Source organism: Mirounga leonina, unplaced genomic scaffold (genome assembly GCF_011800145.1).
Source record: "Mirounga leonina isolate KUSES-001 unplaced genomic scaffold, KU_Mleo_1.0 Mir_224, whole genome shotgun sequence".
Taxonomy (NCBI): Eukaryota; Metazoa; Chordata; class Mammalia; order Carnivora; family Phocidae; genus Mirounga; species Mirounga leonina.
In genome coordinates this window covers 3,781,771-3,804,068 of record NW_023270615.1, presented here as the reverse complement: position 1 = coordinate 3,804,068, position 22,298 = coordinate 3,781,771, and the positions used below count along the sequence as shown (strand labels likewise).

Below are 22,298 nucleotides of genomic sequence, written 5' to 3'. Positions count from 1 at the left end.
AATATGTATCGAAAGAATTAGACCACAAGAAAATCAAAATTATAATTTGATACAGGCCATTATTTCTTTCATTATCTTTATAGATCTCCAGTCTCTCAGCATACACACTCAGTATATACTTCATATTTCATGCTTTAGTGAGTTCTAATTATAAAATTTCCTTTTAATTATGCTGCAAAATTATAGGAAAATCAGTTCAGGTGTAAGGAGGAGGAAGTTGTTTAGATTGCATACCAAGCATTTTCGCAAACACCAACTTCAAGTCAGAACCCTTGGAGCAGAAATTCCTATAACACTTTGCATATAAACCTTGATTCGCATGGACCTCAGTACTTGGTTAATTACTTGCATAAATCTTACAACACCCCGGTCAGTGGTCGTAGGTTCAATTGGTGGTCAGTTGAACTCGTAGAACTATTAGTGGTAATTAGGAGGATAAGAATATAATGTACCATAGACCAATGTCAGCTATATTTCTTCAGCAAGGGTGTTCACCAGTCCCCAGACTATTTCCTGTTCCTCTTCTTTCCCCTCAGAGCCCAAATGACCCCTCAGTTGTACAAGAAAGAGCCATGTGGGGTGCCTGGGTGGCTCAGTCGGTTAGGCGACTGCCTTCGGCTCAGGTCATGATCCTGGAGTCCCTGGATCGAGTCCCGCATCGGGCTCCCTGCTCAGCAGGGAGTCTGCTTCTCCCTCTGACTCTCCCCCCTCATGTGCTCTCTCTCTCTCTCTCTCTCTCAAATAAATAAATAAAATCTTTAAAAAAAAAAAGAAAGAGCCATGTGAGTGCGTAGAAAAGTCATTTTGCCTTCAAAGCCCCATGCTGTTAGGAACAATACTATTCCTATAAATAGCCTGTGGCATACAAGGAAGGCTGCACTCAGTTTCTAGTGTCTCCTCTCAGAAGCCCAAAGCCAAGACTTCTCATCATGTATCCAGCATCCTGGCCACAGACCTCCCAGTGCTTGATAATTCACCAACCAGGGCTCATTTTTACCATAAGCAGTGATCCTTGGTAGCTGATATCCCACTTTTACCAGATATCAAGGGGAACAGCTAGAAAGTTAAACCAAAGTAACTTTCCCATAGAAAAGGAAAAGAGGTTTTGTTCATCCTTTACTCAGAATCTTATCTACCAAGATTGTGAGCACCACAGCCTCAGATTATTCAACTTTGTATATCCCTTGCTTAGAAAATGCTTAGGACATAGGCTGTGAATTATCTGGACTTGACAAAGGAAGGAAGGAGGGAGGGAGGAACTAATATTGTTAACTAAAATCTTGGGAGGTACTTTGATAATTTTCAAGAAAATAACATTCCTGACAGAGTTTATTCTTTACATAAAAAGAAAGTTGTTATGGTTCTGTTTTCCAGAATTATAGGTAGTACTTAGCCCAGTAAAGCAGACAGATATCCAGTGGAAAAGATGGGTATCACGTTGTACCCTCCAGTTCTGAGCAAGAGTTGGAGCCTCCAGATCCACATTTATGAAGTTATAAGAAAAAACACTTGACTCCTAGCTCACTGAGAACAGACCTAAAATGAATCCGCAGGAATGACTAATTTCTATTTATAGTCCAGGGGTAAGGGAGAAAGTTTTGCAGTCTCCCATTTGTGGTGGAAAATAAGATCAGGCTGTTCCCAAAGTTCTAACTACATGGAGTGGCAACTAGTAGATCGGAGTTTCAGACAGTAAACAGAACCCTCTAGTAGAAGTTAGAGAGCTTGAAGACGAGAGTTGTGGGCTCTTAATAGACCCAGTGGGGAAGGGATAGCAGCATTGAATCACTGGGGAGTATAGATAAGCATGGGCCATCTGAATTCATAGAAATAATTTCATGTATGACAGGAAAAACTAATCATTAAAATAAAAAAGAACTGAAAAGCATGCTAGGTAAATCTATAGAGAACCAGCAAGCCGAGAAAAGGGCCTCATTCCCTCATCATGATTAGTAGATTTCATCAACAAGGATGTCTCATACTGTATTGCTTTGATGATGATGTTGATCTTTAAGATAAGGGTAAGAAGAAAGGCTAATAAGGAGGTGGCTGAGATCTTGGTCAGAACTGTATACAGACACACATACGTGCTTGTCGTGGGCTTTCGTGTACTTCAGTCCATGCAACATTATATTTGAGAAAGCAGCAGAAGTGAGGTAACAGACTAGGTTTTCTGTTAAATCAAGCTATTTTTTCTTTGATTTATAGGCTTACATAGTTAACAGTGAATTCAGTTAGTAATGAATAAGCTGTTTTCCTAGGCTGGGGCATATAGAAGGAAGAGGGGAAAAGTAAAGACGTCAAAGGTCTAGGCTGGAGAGGGTAAAGAAGAGGGAAAATGGCAGAGGTAAGAGAACACTTTTAAAGCAGTATATTGACAAGAACAATAAATAAAAAATACCTAAACTGGTAAGGAAGACATAAAACTTTCACTATCTGCAGATGACATGATACTATATATAGAAAATTCTGGAGACTCTGCCAGTAAATACCAGAACTGATAGATGAATTCAGTAAAGTCTCAGAACACAAAAGTAGCATAGAGAAATCTCTTTGATTTCTATGCACTAATAACAAAGGGGTAGAAAAAGAAATTAATCCAATTTATAATTGGACCAAAAAGAATAAAATACCTAAGAATAAACTTGTGGTAAAAGACCTGTACTCTGAAAACTATAAAAAACTGATGAAAGAAATTGAAGATGACACAAACCAATGGAAAGATATACTATACTCGTAGACTGAAAGAACCTATGTCGTTAAGATGTTCATACAACCCAAAGCGATTTGCAGATCAAAACAATCCCTATCAGAATACCAACATTTTTTGCAGAACTGGAACAAATAGTCCTAAAACTTACGTGGGACCACAAAAGTCACTAAGTAGCCAAAGCAATCTTGAGAAAGAACAATAAAGCTGGAAATACCACAGTCCCAAATTTCAAGATCAACTACAAAGCTGTAGTAATCATAAGAGTATGGTACTGGCACAAAAATAGACGCAGATCAATGGAACAGAATAGAGAGCCCAGAAATAATAAACCAATGCTTATATGGTCAATTAATCTATAACAAAAGAGGGAAGAATATAAGATGGGGAGAAGACAGTCTTTTCAACAAATGGTGCTGGAAAAACTGGACCATTTTATTACACCGTGAACATGAATAAACTCAAAATGGATTAAAGACCTAAATGTGAGTCCTCAAACCATAAACTTCCTAGAAGAAAATGTAGTAATTTCTTTGATATTGGCCTTAGCAACATTTTTCTAGATAGGTCTCCTAAGGCAAGAGAAACAAAAGCAAAAATAAAGTGTTGGGACCACACCAAGACCAAAAGCTTTTGCACAGCAAAGGAAACCATCAACAAAATGAAAAGGCAATTTACTAAATGGGAGAAGATATTTGCAAATGATACATCTGATAAGGGCTTAATATCAAAAATATATAAAAAGCTTAATGCCAATAAACATATAATCTGAAAAAAATGGGCAGAGGACATGAATAGACATTTTTCTAAAGAAGACATACAAATGGCTGACATATGAAAAGATATTCAACATCACTCATCACCAGGGAAGTGCAAATCAAAACCACAATGAGATATCCCCTTACACCTGTCAGAATGGCTAAAATCAAAAAGACAAGAAATAGCAAGTGTTGGCGAGGATGTGGAGAAGGAACCCTCGTGCACTGTTGGTGGGAATGAAAATTAGTGAAGTCACTCTGGAAAACAGTATGGAGGTTCCTTAAAAAATTAAGAATGAAATTACCGTATGATCCAGTGATTTCACTACTGAGTATTTACCCAAAGAAAATAAAACATTAATTTGAAAAGATACATACACCACTGTGTTTATTGCAGGATTATTTACAATAGCCAAGATATGGAAGCAACTCAAGTGTCCATCGATAGATGGGTGGATAAAGAAGATGTGGTGTATATATACTATGGAATTCTACTCAGCCATAAAAAGGAAAGAATTCTTACTCTTTGCAGCAATATGGTTGGACCTAGAGGGTATTATGCTAAGTAAGTCGGAGAAAGACAAATACCATATGATTTCAGTCATATATAGAATTTAAGAAACAAAAGAACAAAGGGAAAAAGAGACAAAAAACAGACTTAAATCCAGAGAACGAACTGGTGGTTTGCCAGAAGGGAAGCAGGGAGGGGGAAATGAGTGAAATAGATAAAAAGGATTAAGAGTGCACTTACCTTGATGAGCACTGAAAAATGTATAGAATTGGTAAATCATTATTTTGTACACCTGAAACTAATATAACATTGTGTTAAGTATACTTCAATTTAAAAAAATAATTTTAAAATAAATTTATAAAAAATCTAAAAATTTTTAAAAAGGCAGTATACTAACCACTAGAATTTTATTTTATTGTCAATATTTTGTGTTCTGACTAAACTATCCATCTTGAATTACAGTCAGTATTACAAATAACTCTAGATTCTTCAGACCTACAATCATTTTTAACTTTAAAGAGATGATAAATTCACTGGAGGTTGCAAAAATAGTGCAGGTCCCCCATACCCTTCATCTAGATTCCCCCGTTGATAACAACTTTTGCAATTATAGTAAAATATCAAAACCAGGAAATTGGCATCAATGCACTCTGCAGACCTAATTCAGATTTCACCAGTTTTTATGTGTGCTTTGTGCATGTGTATGTGTGTGTCAGACTCACAGTATGTTTAAACCTCTAGAAGAAATATTCTGTTTTTTAAAATGCTTTGCTGGTCATTTACATGTGATATATCTGATGCTAACTCGTAGTAGTAGTAGTATTAGTAAGTAGATGCTTACTAAGCATCTAATTTAGTAAGATGCTACGAAGATCTACTAAGATGCTAACTACTACTAATTGCTTAGTAGTACTATAGCAATTAACTGTTGCTAGTTAATATTATAAAATATATTTTTCATTTTCTTGCCTACAACATGTCTGTTCAACTTCGGAACAGTTGATGAATGCTTTTATTAATTTCTTTAAATATTGTGTATCTGTTCTTGAAGACCAAGAGGAAGATTCACAATGGCTGTTGCTAAGTATAAGAGCTGTGATAGTTTAAAGTTCATGCCGAAGATTCTTTCAATATTAGACGATCAGAGTGTCTCTGAATATCTTATTTTATATAGCTATTTGTTATTGTCTTAGTTGAGGCTGCTGTAACGAAGTCCCAAAGAGGGGGTGGCTTAAACAATAAATACTTATTTTTCACAGTTCTGGAGGCTGGAAAGTCCAAGATTCAGTTCCCAGGGAGGGTTCTCTTCCTGGCTTGCAGAAAGCCGCCTTTTTTTTTTTTTTTTATTAAAAAAAAATTTTTTTTTAAAGATTTTATTTATTTATTTGAGAGAGAGAATGAGATAGAGAGCATGAGAGGGGGGAGGGTTAGAGGGAGAAGCAGACTCCCTGCTGAACCGGGAGCCCGATGCGGGACTCGATCCTGGGACTCCAGGATCATGACCTGAGCCGAAGGCAGTCGCTTAACCAACTGAGCCACCCAGGCGCCCAGAAAGCTGCCTTCTTAATGTATCCACACATGACGGAAAGAAAGGAAGCATGTTCTCTGCTGTTTCTAATCCCATCATGAGGCCTCCACCTGTGTGACCTACTAGCCGCCCCCCAAGGCCCCAGCCCCAGATACCATCACACTGGGATTAGGGTTTCAACATATGAATGGAGGGTGAGGATGGGCACATTCAGCCCTTAGCGGTTATTTTGAATGAGTTTTTCTGCATTCCTTCCTTGTATAACCAAAAAAAAAAAAAAAAAGTAATATTATGGAAGCCTCAGGGACTGTGTATAATTGCAGTTACTTCAGAAGCTAGTATCTTAATTGTCTCACGAAAACTCATCACCGAAAAGTGGAATGGGTGATTTCTTGTTTACTTTTTAAAAGTTTCAGTTTACCTTCCCCCCCCCCAACGTTTCATGAGCTTTCGTAAAGCTTTTGCTTTAAGACAGGGCAATAATCTGTTTTCAGCTCTTTTCCATTCTCCTTAAATTTTCATTTTTAAGATTCCCAGCATTTCTTCCTTCTCACTCAAGCTGAATAATTTATTAGGGAGATTCTATAAAACATACTGTCAAATATCCTGTCATCAATAGTAATGAAGGAATAAAGTCGCCGCTACCACATGGAATAAGTAGGGTAGCCAGCGAAGAAGTGGCATGAAATCTTGGCAGCCATTCAAAGGCAAGGACATGGGTCCCTGTGACTTTTGCTGGAACCGTGAAAAGACCTCACCTAAGGATTCAGGAGAGCAGGATCTAGTCTTTGCACTGCCACTTTTTATACCTTCCAGTCACCATCTGACTGATGGAATTTTCTCATTTGTCAAACTAGAGAAGTGATACCTGTTTTGCTTCAGAGGGTTGAGGTGAGAATCAGTTGAGGTTAAAATACTTAGAGAAATGGATGGCGTGATGTAAACACAAGGTGGGAATATTATCAAGAACTGTGTGAGCAGTCAGAAACATCAGTGATAGTTTGGAGAACACATCAAATAGTGTTTGATGGTTCGAAGTGATCGTTTGGAGAACACATCAAATACATCATTATTTCTTGCTCTCCCTTTCTAAGGGAGCTTTTGAAGTGGAAAGTTTTCACTCCGATTTAAACAAAACCAAAATACGCCAAAGAGAAGGGGCACACCAGATGTCAAAAGGGAATTTCTATTCAATGAGGGGGTAGACTGAATCCATGAACAGCTGAAGATGTTTGTTTCAAGAAAGAAATGAAATAGAAAGTAGTTTTTCTCCAACTTGTCATTGTTTGATTCAGACAAGTGTAATTTTGACTTGCGAGCCATGCGTTGGCAACCATGGAGGTAGACCTTTTGCCACGTGTCCTGATGTCTCAGATTCATTCCAGAGCTCACTTGCATCTTCACATCTACGGTAAAGCTCAAGTAAGTTAATATTTTCATCCCCACTAATGCACATGGAAGAAACAAAGTTCACAAAGCAACGTGACTCTGGGGCTAGGAGAAAGCTGGAGAATACACAAAGGCAGTATTTTGTGGTCAACTATGAATTCATATTTTGTACTCACTTCACTTCGCTTGTATGAGTTCCCAAAATCATGGAAACGAATTAGCAGCCACACTCGGATCTCATTTTCTTTGTTTTCAGTCACCCCAGGTAAAACTTCTGGAGATCTTTAATTTCAATGGTTTATTATTGGGAGCAGATCATGTAGTAGATGAGAAAACTTGGAATGGTACAACAAAGACTGTCATGATCACTCAGTCAAGATGCTCTTTAAGAGCCACAATGGTTTATTCGAGTAAAAATTATATGATAGAACATTTTGCACTTACTAGGGTGCAATGACAATATGCCTAAGAGAGCTGGAGAAGAAATGATGCATTTTTTACTTCCTAGTTTGTCTACATCTACTTTATTTTAGATGATGTCCAATTTATTTTGCCACTGGTCTAACTGTCCATTATAATTTATATCATTGGGTTATCTTCTGGGGTGTCAGAAAAGAAAGTGTCTTAGCAGTAGCATGAACATATACAAAGAAGCTTTTTCCAAAGGGTGTTATGTGGAAGGTGGCTAGTAAATTCATACTTAGGTGCATGTAGGTCAGAATGTAATACATTGAGCATATTGCTTTCTGTACTAAAATCTACTGCAATGGTTCTCCTTATACTGAAAATATTCTAAATGCTCATCCTCTGTTTTCTCTGAAGAAAAATACATCTGAAACAAAGACTTTTGTCTATTTTGTGACTTTTATAATTAACTGACATCACAAACATACTTAATGCTGACCACCCTTGTTCTTTAAGAGAAGGAAGAAATTGAATCTTGTTCATATACTTGAACAGGTCATGATGATATCCATTGTTCTATGATCTATTTTAAAGCCATCAAAGGATTGAATCCAACTAAGATACAAAAATAAAAAGATGACTAGTACTTTATTCGGAGTAATGATCATTGTCATCTGAAGAGAGGGGACTGTTTAAATGTAGTTGAGCTAGCAATTTGGACCCTCAATTACAGCGTGTTACAGTATATTATTTAAGTGATATTTAAAATGTATGCATCAGCAGTAGAGCGATAACTTCCCTTTTTCCCAAAAACGGTTCATCATTGCTCATGATATACAGCAATATACAGAAATCTTTGCAAGAAATGTTTTTATAAGGAATAGTCCCTCTTTTCATCACTTAGGAGAATCCACTGTACATTAATGATGCACATAATATGTGCAGGGTTTTATTGCATTTTAGGAATACAGAGCCAAGTTAATTCTTACATTTTAAAAATACTATGGTAGAAAAGATATTTAATTAAATCTCTCCTACTGTAGTACATCTAAGACTCTTGGGAAAATATTAAAGAATTTTTTAGTGCATGGTTGAGCTAATGGGACACAGTATTTCTCTGCAAAAGTTCAGGTCTATAAATGAGGTAGGCAATAAGTGGACACTACGAATTTTCCAGAGTGATCAGTCAAACCCAGCCAGCCTGGAGCTGGATTTTTAAAAGCACAGGGATGGCAGTGAGGTGAGAAAAGACTTGCATAAAACAGAACCCTTGATGCATCGTCCACTCCAGCTTCAAAGAATTCACAAAGTTAAAAGCCCAAACAACATGACCTCCTAAATGGACATTTCACCCACCACACAGGGAAAATATCACAATATAAACAATCCAGCAGCAAAAAGAGCAGAATTAGATTGACATGTTTGAGAATTATTACATATAATTCATATATATCAAGAAATATATATATCAAATATGTTCCAATACATATAATTGAATAGTATTTCTAAATTATTCAAATTAACCAGATGGGTTTGAAAAAGAACTTCAAAAAAAAAATAAGTAAATAAAACATAATGCTTGACAGGAGTAATGCAATGAATGGGCTAAGAGCACGTTAGGCGTGGCTGAAGATAAGTAAAATATAGAACTGAGCAGATTACATGGAGAGCAGCCTAGGGAGAGAAGGATACGGGAAATCTGAAGGTGAAATTGAAAGATTAAGGTAGCTTTCAAAGGTACGAGCTAAAACTTATGATGATTTAAGCATTAGATCACAGGTCTAGGAATTCCAAGAAAGAATTTTTAAAAATCCAAACATACAACATCTTAATGAACCTGCAGAGTAGAAAAGACAAAGAGAAGATCTGAAAAGTGTCCAGAGAGAACTAGAATGCCAAGATGGCAGATTTCTTACCAGAAACAATGGTAACTTGAAGACCGTGGAATGGCATCCTTGAAGAGCTCTTCGTCTAGCATTCTATTCCCAGTGAAATTATTTTTCAAGAACAACAGTAAAATAAAGCCATTTTCTGAGACTACCAAAAGACTCTCTGAGGGACACATTTATTAGAATGTTCTTCAGAAAAAAAATCCATGATCCTAGAAGGAGTTATGAACTATAAGAACAAATAGAGCGAAGAATATTTTTATATCAAAACAAACATTGAGGGGCGCCTGGGTGGCTCAGTCGTTGGGCGTCTGCCTTCGGCTCAGGTCATGATCCCAGGGTCCTGGGATCCAGCCCCGCATCGGGCTCCCTGCTCAGCAGGAAACCTGCTTCTCCCTCTCCCACTCCCCCTGCTTGTGTTCCTGCTCTCACTATGCCTCTCTCTGTCAAATAAATAAAATCTTTAAAAAAAAAAAAAAGCAAACATTGATTATTCAAAATAATGACACTAATGATAGTTTCCAAAAATATCCAATGTATAACTATAATCACAGGGATTTCATGTATTAAAAGGTGAATAATCACAGTTAAAACATTCTAGTCTCTGGGACGCCTGCGTGGTTCAGTCAGTTAACCATCTGCCTTTGGCTCAGGTCATGATCCCACGGTGCTGGGATCGAGCCCTGCATCAGGCTCCTTGCTCAGCTGGGAGTCTGCTTCTCCCTCTGCCTGCTTCTCGCCCTGTTTGTGCTCTCTCTCTCTGACAGATAAATAAAATCTTTTAAAAATAAAAATATTCTAGTCTTATTTGGGAAAAATTGAAAAAAGTATTGATGACTTTTAGACTTTGTGATGTTGGGTGTCCTTGAGCAAATAGCTATAGTAAGCATTAGCTGATAGAATGTATGACAACCATACTCATACAGGGAGAAAAATACAGAAATGAACATAGATATATCATGTTACAATGGGATCTAGTCTCTGTAAATGGACTTATTCTTGAGTTAAAGACAAAGATAGCCTAGCTTCAGAAAAAGTAATCATGTTTGTAAGAGATATAACTGATATGAACACAATGTTTGATAGTAAAGGGGGAAAAAGTTATACAATTTAATTATTAGCCTGGTATCTTTAATTTTTTTTTTTACTATAGGAATCCCAGAGTTTTATTGCATATTCATAAATAGTTTCATTAGGAATATTTAATAATTCCATTCTAAATAAAATAAAAAGTGACAGAACCGCAGAAAACATTATCAAATCCACAATACAATGAACAAACTTGTCATAATGGACTCATAAATAACAATTGGAGAATTAAAATCAGATCCTTATGCTCCTGTAGCACTTGCCTTAATTAATAATAGATACAATGAAGTATAAGAACAATGGACTCATAAAGGGAATTTGACATTTGAGGAAGAAAAGTAACTTACACCATGAAGTAATACGCAATCAGAGACTAATGAAGAATCATAGTAAATACTTGCTGGGCTCAGGGGTAAAATGAGTAGTTCAGCTTGTATTTTACAAAAGAAATCTTTTTTTCTTTTAAAAGTGGATCATTTTTCTGATGATTAAAGTGGTATGACTAAATATCAGAAGGGGAAGATAATTATGAATGCATCAAAATTAACTACTGGGTAGAACAACCTAAAATTGCCATAAATAAGATTGCTGTGTTCCAAAGAACACATGTGGAAATGTATATGCAACAGGTATGATGGAAAAGCAAGAAGAAATTTGGGCAAAAGGCATGAAAATGTTATTCACAAAACAAGAAATAGAAATAGCTAATAAATATTTGAAAAGATGGATAACATCAAATGTAATCTGAGGGGATAAAAAGGGAAGCAACAATGAGATAACATTTTTCATGTCAGATTGGCAAGGATGAAAAGATTGAAAAACTCATACATAGGGGTTTATAGACACGGGTCTGTTCATCTATTTTCTCCATTCTTCATATTGTCATTCGAGTTGGCTTATGGTCTTTTTTTTGGTCATGCACAAAAATATGTTTTGTAATAATATTTATCCATCTTGCAGGGGTTTTTTGAAGTTTAGTTTTATTACTTTAATCTTCCGTTAACAATTTGAAAATATATTCTGTGCTCTTTGATCCAGGCATTCCACTTGTAGGAATTTATCTCAAGGTATAAAAGTATATAAATGCTCAAGATTGTTTTTCATAGCCTTGTTACTCTCAGTGGAAAAACTGGGTAAATTTCCAGAAATCGAGGACTTGTGAGAGAGATTATGGGGTGGGGGTGTGGGGGGAAGATGCCATTTAAAAGATGATGGGAGGTAATAGTAAGCTTTTAAATGACATACAGGCTAATACTTACATAGGAAGATATGCATGACATTACTAAGTGCACGGAGCAGGATTTATCTCTGTTGTAGAAACTTGCGTGTGTATGTATCCTTTGTAAGTAGTAACTTGTTCACATTTGCATAGATGGTAGTCATAGCCCATGATGAGCGTGGTCTATGCTGTTAAATAAAAGTAATGACATAGAACTTGGGGGACCCAAGTCTTAGTCACTGTTAGGCTGACTTCACCCTATCTCTTTACATCTCAGAGCCTCCTTAAGCATCCTCATCTCTAAAAATGAGGGCAAGGGGGTGAGCCTTGGGCTTCATTAGCAATGACAAATACACCTGTAGTGGTTGTCATAGTCCTCTTCTGCATCCAGGGCAGATGGTAGCCATCAGCCCTAGTCTCCTTTCCCTGGGCTCAGCCAGACCTCAGGATTTTTCTCAACACAGTGTTAGGTCAACACATTTCTAAACAGATGGTACTTTGCACTTGGAACTTCTTTGCTCGCCTTGCATAGGATGATCTTAGAAGTTCTTTCAAGTAAAGGATTTTTCTGAGGAATGAAGTCACTGTGATGAGAAATAAAAGGAATATTTTTCAGAAATAGGCATTTGCTTTTCTAGTAGCCACATTTTTAAAAAGGTGGAAACAGAGGCTCCTGGGTGGCTCAGTCGTTAGGCATCTGCCTTTGGTTCAGGTCATGATCTCAGGGTCCTGGGATCGAACGCCGCATCGGGCTCCCTGCTCAGCAGGAAGCCTGCTTCTCCCTCTCCCACTCCCTCTGCTTGTGTTCTCTCTATATATATACCTCTCTCTGTCAAATAAATAAAATCTTTTTTTAAAAAAAAAGGTGGACACAGGTGAAATAAATATTGATGATATATTTTATTAAATAAAAGATTTCATGTCATTTACATAGAACAAATATTAGTGGAATATTTCACATTGTTCTTTCACACAAAATCTTAGAAATCCAGTATATATATACAGCACATCATATTTTAGATGACAGATTTCACTGGAGATACTTGATCTCTATTTAAGTTGTAGTTTAAGAAGCAGATTCTCCTATACTGACGTTCTTAACTTTTGTAATAACTAAATTGAGTACCAGTTCTTAAATTTAATTAAAATTAAAGTTGAGATAAAGTCACATGAGCTGCATTTCAAGTACCCAATAGCCACAGATGGCTGGCGGTTACCATATTGGACAATGGAAATTTAGAGAACGCAAAGAAACATACCATTCAATTTTAGCTTTCAAGGAGATTTTCTAGTTGGGAAAGCAAGATATAAAATATATATATATCAATCATAGAATCCAAAACAGAGTGTAATTAAGAGTTTGCAGTGGGCAGGCTAAGGGCTCCTTAAGTAGAAGTTCCAGAAACCTCCACAGCTTGATGCAGGCTTCCCCCCTTTGGAGTCTGACTGGAGGCGATGATGATGTGAGTTGGGAGGAATGGAGCATCTTACTTGAGCAAGTGTGTGTGTTCTCCCTGCAGGCATGGGACCCGCTGTGCTGGAGAAGTGGCAGCCGCAGCGAACAACTCTCACTGCACAGTCGGAATTGCTTTCAATGCCAAGATCGGAGGTACGGGAAACAGACTTGGGTGGATGGACAACCCTTTCTGAGCGCGAGACAGGGCTGTGTTGGCAGAGTAGCATTCAACTGTTGTCGAAAATGACCATCTTCGTGTGTGTTATTAAATATAGTTCAGGGCTTTTGAGCAGCACCCCTACAGGGGTGCAAGCACAGACATTTCTTGCTTTAAAACGGGCATGAAAAACATGTCCAGTCATGAAGATGGGGTCATTGACATCTGTCCCGAACTATACAATGGCTGCCTGGGTCGGAAAGAACTGATATAATCTAAACACCAGCCCATAATATCTCTATGGAGAGAGACATTCTGAAATTAGTATCAAAACAGAAGATCCATTTTTTTCCTTTTTCCTTATGTTTTACCAAAAGTGCCTTTTTAATGGAAATTAAAATGGGAAATGGTATAATCTCCTTTTGTAGACCCATAATAGAGCGATAGAGTTACTGTTAATAATCCCAGATTATGTATATACATTACACACATGCACAAACTCTCTACATACGCCTACTACGAGGACCTAACCAAGGGAATGTAACATCTGGGCGTTAATAGAAGCGAACTCTTTGCCCTTTGTAATCATCTTCGTTAGCTCTAGCCTGGTGCCCAGGCACACGCAAATGGGTGAACACATGCTAAGACACACTATCGATCCTAGTGGTTCCAAGGTGTCCCCTGGGGGTTCCCCTAAATAGTGTCACAGATGAATGAACTTCCTGGTAACTAGACTGACATCTTTGTTTTCCCTACACTATTGTTGCCAAGTGGTAAATAGAATTGGATCTAAAATTTAAAAAACAGTCCTTTCTAGAGTAAATGTAGACATCTTGTAACATGATATTTGGGGTGTATAGTAATGGTGCTAAGAAAAGGTTTCCCGAAACTACCTCGAATGTCAGTGCTCAGTGCCTTTGACCTCTCTCTCTCCTTTATTTCACACCGAATTCTTAGCGTATGGCAGCTTGTTAAGCAGTAATTAGCTATACTCTGACAACATCTGCTGAGCGTCAGAGGGGAAGGTTCATGAAGGAGCTAAAGAAAGACAGAAATTTCCCCTGAAGAATGATAAGGGTGCTGGACACCCCTGATAGTCTCAAGAGAATCCAATGACTATGGTGGCTACTAATCAGCCCTGCTTGCTGTCCTAGACATGACACACACAGTCCCTCACATAGACCAGCACACATCTTTGTCCGGGTCCTCAGTCTCCTGTGCTAACCCAGCATTCACTGACCTTGAGGGACTGAAGGAACGAACTCACAGATAAGCTGCTGATCTAGCCAAAGAGGACTTCAGTAAGAAAATGAATGTATGGCAATGTCTCACTCATCCCCAAAACAAGAACATTCTGAATTATAAACTGAACCATCCGGACCCAAAGCATCAAGGCTTGCAGTCAGATAAGGAAAAATCAACCTTTCATCTTTAAACTTGAGGAAGCAAAATTCTTGTTAATTTTTGGTCAGAAAAAGAGTATTACCCTCTAGATATGATTTCATCAAGCCTTTTTTTCCTAGACTTCCATCAGTTGCATGACCTAGAAACTGCACTCAGCTATTGTGTAGATACTCTTACGTGTTGGCATTTAGAATTACCAGTTAGGTTATTTCAGACAGTTATATAGTCCAGTGTTTATTTCTTTGTACTGGTAAAATACAGTTGATCCTTCAACAACACAGGTTTGAACTGTGTGTGTCCGCTTATATACCTATTTTTTTCAGTACGTACAGTACAGTACTGTAAATGGACTATCTCCTCCGTAAGATTTTCTTAATAACCTTTTCTTTTTTCTAACTTACTTTATGGTAAGAATATAATCTATAATACATATATCATACAAAATATGTGTTCATCAACTTCTCATGTTATTGGTAAGGCTTCCAAGCAATAGTAGGCTATTAGTAGTTACGTGTTTGGGGGGTCAAAGTTGTACGTGGATTTTTGACTTCGTGGTGGTGGTGGTGGTGGGGAGGGTTAGTGCATCTAACTCTGAGTTGTTCAAGGGTCAACTGTAGTTCCATTTTCTGCTTTGAAATAGCAAGAAGTGAAAATGGAGGCATATGAAGTTCATCTTGTTTTCAGTAAAAACCATGCAGGTGAATTTTGAATATTCATGTCAAATTAAAGCAAACCAATGGCTGCTTAGGACCCAGTATATACAAAGAGCATCAGGCTGGGCATTCTACCCCCACAAAACAAAGTGCTGAAAAGCCTTCTAAGTACAGTTCCCATCTGATAATTTTTAAAGTAACTTATTTATAACCCTTGTGATCCACATCAGCTGTTCTATACATCTCCTTTAAAAATCCAAAGGTCTGGAGGAAAAGACAGTCAAGAGATATAATAATCAAGTGCAGTGTCTTTAGGGGCACTTTGAGGAAATTCAGTGTGTCCTGAGTGTTGATTTCCACTGTTCTTCTGGAAATAAATATTAAAGGGTATAGTGACCTATCTGTCACGTAGTTTAAAAAGCTTCTGCTGGAAATATGGCAGAATGTTACCAGTTAAGTTTTGTCTGTCTCAATGCTCATTGTCATTTCTTCTATCTTTTATGTTTGTAAATTTTAGAATTAAAAGTTAAACATTCTTCCAAAGCACAAAGAAGGTATAGTTTTTTTTCAAGAGTATGTTGATTTTCTACCAAAAGCCCCACCTCAAACCGCATAGTATCAAAGCTGCCTGATTAGTGGTTTTATTATTTAAGCCCCATGGGCTGGTAGCCATAAAAACTTGAAATCCCGCTAGAGAGCAAGGTTTTTCTAAGGAGTAAATATGGGCCGTAAAGATATAATTGTAAAATAATACAGCATCTCAGTGATGCTATTCAGCTTAAGCTGAAGGAGAGATAGGGTTACTTCACAATTAGATGTATTATTATTGTTCTGAGTCTCCAAAATAAAAGGAAAGAAAGCCTGACATTTGACACGTAATTTATTTTGGGGTCTCTGTGTCGATTTTTTTCCTATTAAGGTTAATAATAAATTCCTGTCTGTCTGGCGGGAATATGCTTAAATGAAGATTAATGACTGAACATTGTTAAAACCCTTGGAGACTGATTTGATGTGTGACATGCAAAGAGAGCATTCTCATTTATTATTTGACTTATAAATAACTTGGCAAAGAAATAATGTATTAAGTTCACATCAGTCTTACAGATTAGGAGATAATATTAAATATGGAGGAAATTAAACCAATCTAACTTGGCGGCTTTCCAAATTTTGTGAGCCCGCTAAGGTCAGAATGCTCAATACCAATTATGAACACAAGTTACCTAATGAAGGGAAGTTTAGGGAAGATGGATTGCTTGAGGCTCTCTCTGTCAAGTACTCTCTGAATACAGGGAGAAAGAGAAGGGAGAGATTGCGGAAACTTTAAAAAAGAGAATAATGGATAAAAAAGATTTTAAAGAAGTTTTGCTCTCTCCCGTATGATGTAATTTACTTTCTCTCCAGGAAAGCTTTGGAAGAGTCTGCATGGGGGGTGGGGAGAAGATGTTCACTTAAGTGTTGATTAAAAAGTTGATTCTTTGCCCCCAAATCGCTGTAATTGGAAATATGTCTTGGGCTGTTTGGGTGTTATATAGTGAAGCCTCTATTCAAGCTAATTCCCTTCTGTCTGGAAGGGGTTCGGATGCTGGATGGAGATGTCACGGACATGGTTGAAGCGAAATCGGTTAGCTTCAATCCTCAGCACGTGCATATCTACAGTGCAAGCTGGGGCCCCGATGATGATGGCAAGACCGTGGATGGACCGGCTCCACTCACCCGACAGGCCTTTGAAAACGGCGTTAGAATGGTAGGTTTTAAAAGCACCTCGGCTCATACTTTGTCGATCACTGATGACTCTCTTGATGATTCTCATGGGATTCTCTAGAGGAATGGACAGAGCTCATAGCTGAGCCAGGAGACAGATTTATAGAAAGAGGCACTGAACCTTTAGGTTTGTGTGTTACATCCATTCTGCAAATGAGCTGAGAGCTAGAGAGATGCCCCTGACAAGAACAGAGGTATATTTGGATGCTTCAATTTGCTCAAAGGAAATGTATTCGTTAATATGTTAATCTTGCATTGGAGCAATAAATTCTCAGCACTGAGAGATGGAGGAGAAATGAAGATACTGAACCGCTCTAGTTGGTGTTGAGGTCATCCAGCAGTGCCCTTCTGGGCCTCTCCCTTTTGTACCCCCTTCCCAGGTTTCACTTCTGTCCCAGGACAGTATTACTGTGAGGCTGGCTCCCAAGTTCCCCAACCAGGCAGCTCAACCATCGTCATTTTCCTTGATTTCACTTAAAAATCTGTGCACCACTCCTCCCCTCAAAAACTGACCACATAATCTAACGTAATAAAATGTCTCCTTCAAATTACAGATCTTAAAAAATCCTATTTTATTTTCATTAAATAAAAAATAAGGCCGTATACTTGTAATCATGGAAGGAGGAGCATTCCATGAGAAGCAACTCCTTTCTGTTTCTTACCCCTGAGTGAAACTTTGGGTGATTTAAAGCATATCTTTTAATCTTGATCTGGGGCCATCCTCCCTTTCTTCATCATCTTTTTTTCACTTTTTTGTAATGGAAGCATATTCCGCTCTTCCTATCCTTTAGCTAGTACTGTTTTCCCAGCGCATCCTTGCCTCATTCCCATGTCCTAGGACTATACAGCCGATTATCTTCCACCATCAAGCCTCAGCTAAAACGCTGCCTGTCCCCAGAAGCCTTCTCACTGCTCGAACTAAAGCTAAGCTCCAACAGTCCCTACCCTGCACCTGCTAAACTTTATATTGTTCTTGGTGTTACATAAAGTCATTATCATATTGCGCTTTATATCAGAGTTATTCTGGCCTATATCTTCCTAATTAAATTGTTATGTCCCAAGATAACAAAGCTTGTGCTCTACCCATCTTGATGGGCTTTGCAAAATGCATGGGTTACATGGAACTCTAGTGACTGTTCAGTTAATGTTTGTTGAATTTCATTTAATTTACTACGAATTATGGCAGCCACGGGATGGTTGTATATTCAGCCCTGATTTGGATTGGTGGAATGCATGCAGTTGGTTAATGTAATGTTGCAGCTGGAGTACAGATAATAATGCTTCTTCCACCTTTGTGGGATTGGTGTTGGGGTGTAATCACAAAACTAAGCTAAGCTGTCTCCTGGTTATTTTGAAATAGACTGGAAGGGAAGGCTTGTGCACTCATTCAGGATGTACTTCCTAACTGAAAGATAGTTCAGGCTTGGTTAAGACATCCTTTCTAGTTCTGTCAATCTTTAACTATTCTAAAGCCCTTTAAAGCTATAGAATAGTGTTTTAAATCGTTTTGCCTAGAATTTTCCTTTCAAGGTGTCTGAACACCAAATGAATGTACTCTCAGTAATCTGGTGGTTGCATTACCAAAGCCCTGGAATGCAGATTGGTATTCTTTCTATGCCATCCATTGAATGGTCATTCAAGTTAAATAAATCAAGCTTAGTTCATATTTAGTCTTCAAATTGTATTTGTATGGCTTTTGATATAATATAGAGTAGGCTGGAATTTCTCATTAGTAATAATATATTAGTAATTAGTAATCTCAATAGCGTACATATAGACAGACAATGCCCCATATTCAGTAGTTGCCATTGAATTAGATGGGGGACCGATGTTTTCAAATTTATTTCTGCTAGGGAGTCTTTAATTCAGTGGTAATCTTGACTGGAATTTCAATGTGTAAAACATTAAAAATCTGGTACTTTGGTTGAAGGAGGAAAAGGTTAAGAAAGAAGATCATCTGAAGAAGCTACTCAAACTTATAGGAAGATTATATTTAGAAACAAACAGTTTTAAAAAAAATTACTTTATATTCATTATTAATTACAAAAGTAACCCATGCTTATTAAAATAAATCATGCTATAAAGATGAAATTAAAAATAGATTCCCCACACAACTAGGTAACCATTGTTAAGAGTATGGACTCCACCTTTCCCTACTTCTGTGTGCATTTCCACAACAAACAGGGATCACATGCCTCTGCATGTTGCTGTTTTCACTTAAGAGTGTGTGATGGGCATTCTTCTAGGGTAATTCATAAGGATAGAACTCATTTATTGTAATGTTTCACCATTTTTAGAATATGGAGATACCATAATTTATTCAACACTTCACTGAAGATCTTTCAAGGTTTTAATCTAAAAAAAGAGGTGGGGGGGAATTTAGCTATTTACTTTTAGAGTTAAGGTAGTAACAAAAGAAATAACTCCTAAAAAGCAACAGATTATTCTCTGGCTGCTATCATGGCACATTAATTATGGAAAAGCAGCAGCGACCCATTTAAATGTGTTTAGATCAACAGGATAGGGTTACTATGTGTTTGCTATACACAGGCTTCGGACTTAGCCAGGTTGAGTCCAGGATCTGTCATTCACTGCTCTCTGACCCAATACAGATCAAATTACGTCTGCTCCCATTTCCTTATCTAAAGTAAGCCAATAATAGTACCAAGAGAGATGTTATGAGTGTTAAATGAGATGATAATGCATCTAAAACTATTGACACAGTACCTGGTGTCAATAGCAATAGGTGCTCAAGAAATACATTTTATTTATAGGTATCAGTGTGTGGTTATAAATGTATATATATTTACATATGCATATATAGGTATCAGTATGTATATATACATACATTTTTTTTTCAAAGAAGAGATCATGTCCTTTCAAAAAACTTTATATTTCTCCTCAGTCCCCGATCCTTGTCTACTATTTCTGCACTACAGAATTCTAGATGATTCCGTTGAGCCTCCTGTAGTGGTGGATTAGAAACAATATATAGAAATCAGCATAGACTTTCTGAGTTCTTGCATGTCATATACTTTGTTCTTCCTACGTCTGGCCTCACCTTCAATTTCATTTGCCCTTAAAAGCACATCTTCCATTTCGATACACAAATTCATTCTACTTATCTATGTTTGTAGTCTTGAATTTAATTTATATTTTCCCAAGAGATGTTTCTCTAAGTATCTATGAATATATAATTTAACATTTTTAAAGCAGCGTATTAGTCTTCCGGGAGAAAGAAACCTTCCGCTTCTTTATTATCAGGCATCAAATGGCACAGTACATTCTATAGTCTTCGATATTTTATTCTAATTTGTGTTCTATATATAATATACATTGTCAAACTTGGAAATGATCGGATGAAAACTTTATACAAAGTTAGATTACAAAGTGCAACTAAGAAATGAGTGATTTATTGGCTGCAAGATTTAAGGAATGAAGGAATAAATAACTACTAAAATAGCTCCCTCAGGTTCTGGATAAAACCCTATGTGACAGCTTAAAGTCACTCTGGCCTGTTAAGGTTTTAACTGTATCACCTACAAAAATACAGGAATTGAAATTTATTTATTCTTTCTATTAAATTCAGTGAGCTCCCACTTTCTGTAGAATGTAGATAAAGCAATGAAGGAGACATCTAAGTTTTATATGCAACTCATCAAAGTCTGTACATTCGAGCAACAAGACAGGAAACAAACAGAAACCGTCAAGACGACAAGCTAATGATAAGTGTTGTAAATGAGATAAACGGGTGAGGGGGCAGGACAGAACTGTAGTTCAGGAGGATAGGGAGTCCTCTCTGAGGAGGGGGTACATGAATGGGGACATAAATGGTAAGAGGCCAGTCACGTGGAAGGGATGTTTTCTGCAGAAGGAACAGCAAGAGCAAAACACCCTGAGTGGAGAATGATCAGGCTGTGCTCACAGAACAAAATGCTGATTTGGATGATGGGAGCGATGTGGGCGGAGAGCGGGCAGTAGGAGATAGTTTGGAGAGGTAGTCAGCGGCCAGTTCTGCAGGGCTGTCTAAACCATGGAGGGTGTTTGTGATTTATTCCATTGCAGAAAACCCTTGGAGGTTTTCTGAGTAGTGGCCTGTTGGGACACAAAATTTTCAAAGCTCGCTGCTGTACAGGGAATGGACTCTATGTGGGAGAGGGACGGGGAGGCAGGAGTGGAAGGTTGAAATGGTCCAGGGAAGATGTGATGATAAGCCGGACTGTGGGGGGCAGCAACATCAGGACAAGCGGGGGGGTGGGGGGAGGGGAAAGAGGGAGCAGCCTATGTATCAAGACAGATTTTCACAAAGGAAATATATTTTGCTCAAGGAATCCAAGTATTGATCACATCCATTCCTTCTGCTTGCTAATCAAAAAACGTAGCGAATATTGGATGTCAAAATGCTGCCTATCTGTTTAGTCTAAGAAGTATTTGGTTCAGTAGAATGTAACACTCTTTTCAAAGACTAACAAAATCAGAATTGATTCAATTTAGAGCCTTTTGAATTAAGGTGCCAGCGTTGCATTAGACAAAACTATGTTGAAGAAATCATGTTACAATTGACAACTTGCTCTTTTCCCCAGAGACTGCATTTTCTTTGATGCTAAGGAGCTGTAAAATTAAATGCAGGAATCAGAGGTACATAATATGAGTTGTGTACAATTGATGATGATAGTAGTGGGGTAATCATAATAATAATTATACTAAAACACTCAGCATCTGCCAGTCTGTTAGCATATGGTCAGTCCTCTGAGCCCCAAAATAGATAACTTTTAATCTTCACAATGATCTCATAAGATAGATCCTGTTCGCCTCAATTTTATAGAAAATAGATACTCAGCAGAGCTAAACAAGTCAGAATGTGGGCCTCAAAGAAATCTAATAAATTATGCTGCATGTCGTCATTTCTGCTTTATTTGGCACATCTGACCTCCTTGTATCATCCGTGACCATAGAGCGGAGCTTTTTTCCTGTTACAGTGGTGAATGAATTTCTCACCCTCTACCTAAATCCACCTCCTCCATTTCTTCACTGGATGCCTTAGCTTCTCGCCTCACTAAAGACGTGGCTCGATCAGTTCTCTCTTCTCTCATCATCAAAACATCCCTTTCCTCTGCGTTACTGCCATCCACATACCATCAATTCTATCTGAGAAGACAGAGGGGAGACTCTCTCTGCGGTTTTCTTCTATTTTTCCAATTACTGACTCCATTTCTTTTTTGTCCCTTGGAAACCATTGTTCATACTTGTCCTCTACAAGCTCTTTTTCCATTGTTTCTTAAAGCCACTCCTCAGAGCCCTGACCCCTCACTGCACTGAGGCTGTTCTTGTCAAGACCACACTGATGACCTTCTTATGTGAAACCCAGG

At 37.8% G+C, this 22,298-nt stretch overlaps 1 protein-coding gene across 4 annotated transcripts in view; it reads left to right on the top strand.

The window, feature by feature from the left end:
- The window catches only part of PCSK5 (proprotein convertase subtilisin/kexin type 5), a 463,938-nt gene that overhangs the window by 151,944 nt on the left and 289,696 nt on the right, over positions 1-22,298 (top strand). For all 4 annotated transcript variants that reach the window (XM_035029028.1, XM_035029027.1, XM_035029029.1 and 1 more), the window contains exons 6-7: positions 13,019-13,107; positions 16,740-16,912. In XM_035029028.1, coding sequence (XP_034884919.1) covers positions 13,019-13,107; positions 16,740-16,912 — 262 coding nt within the window. The remainder of the gene's footprint in view (positions 1-13,018; positions 13,108-16,739; positions 16,913-22,298) is intronic.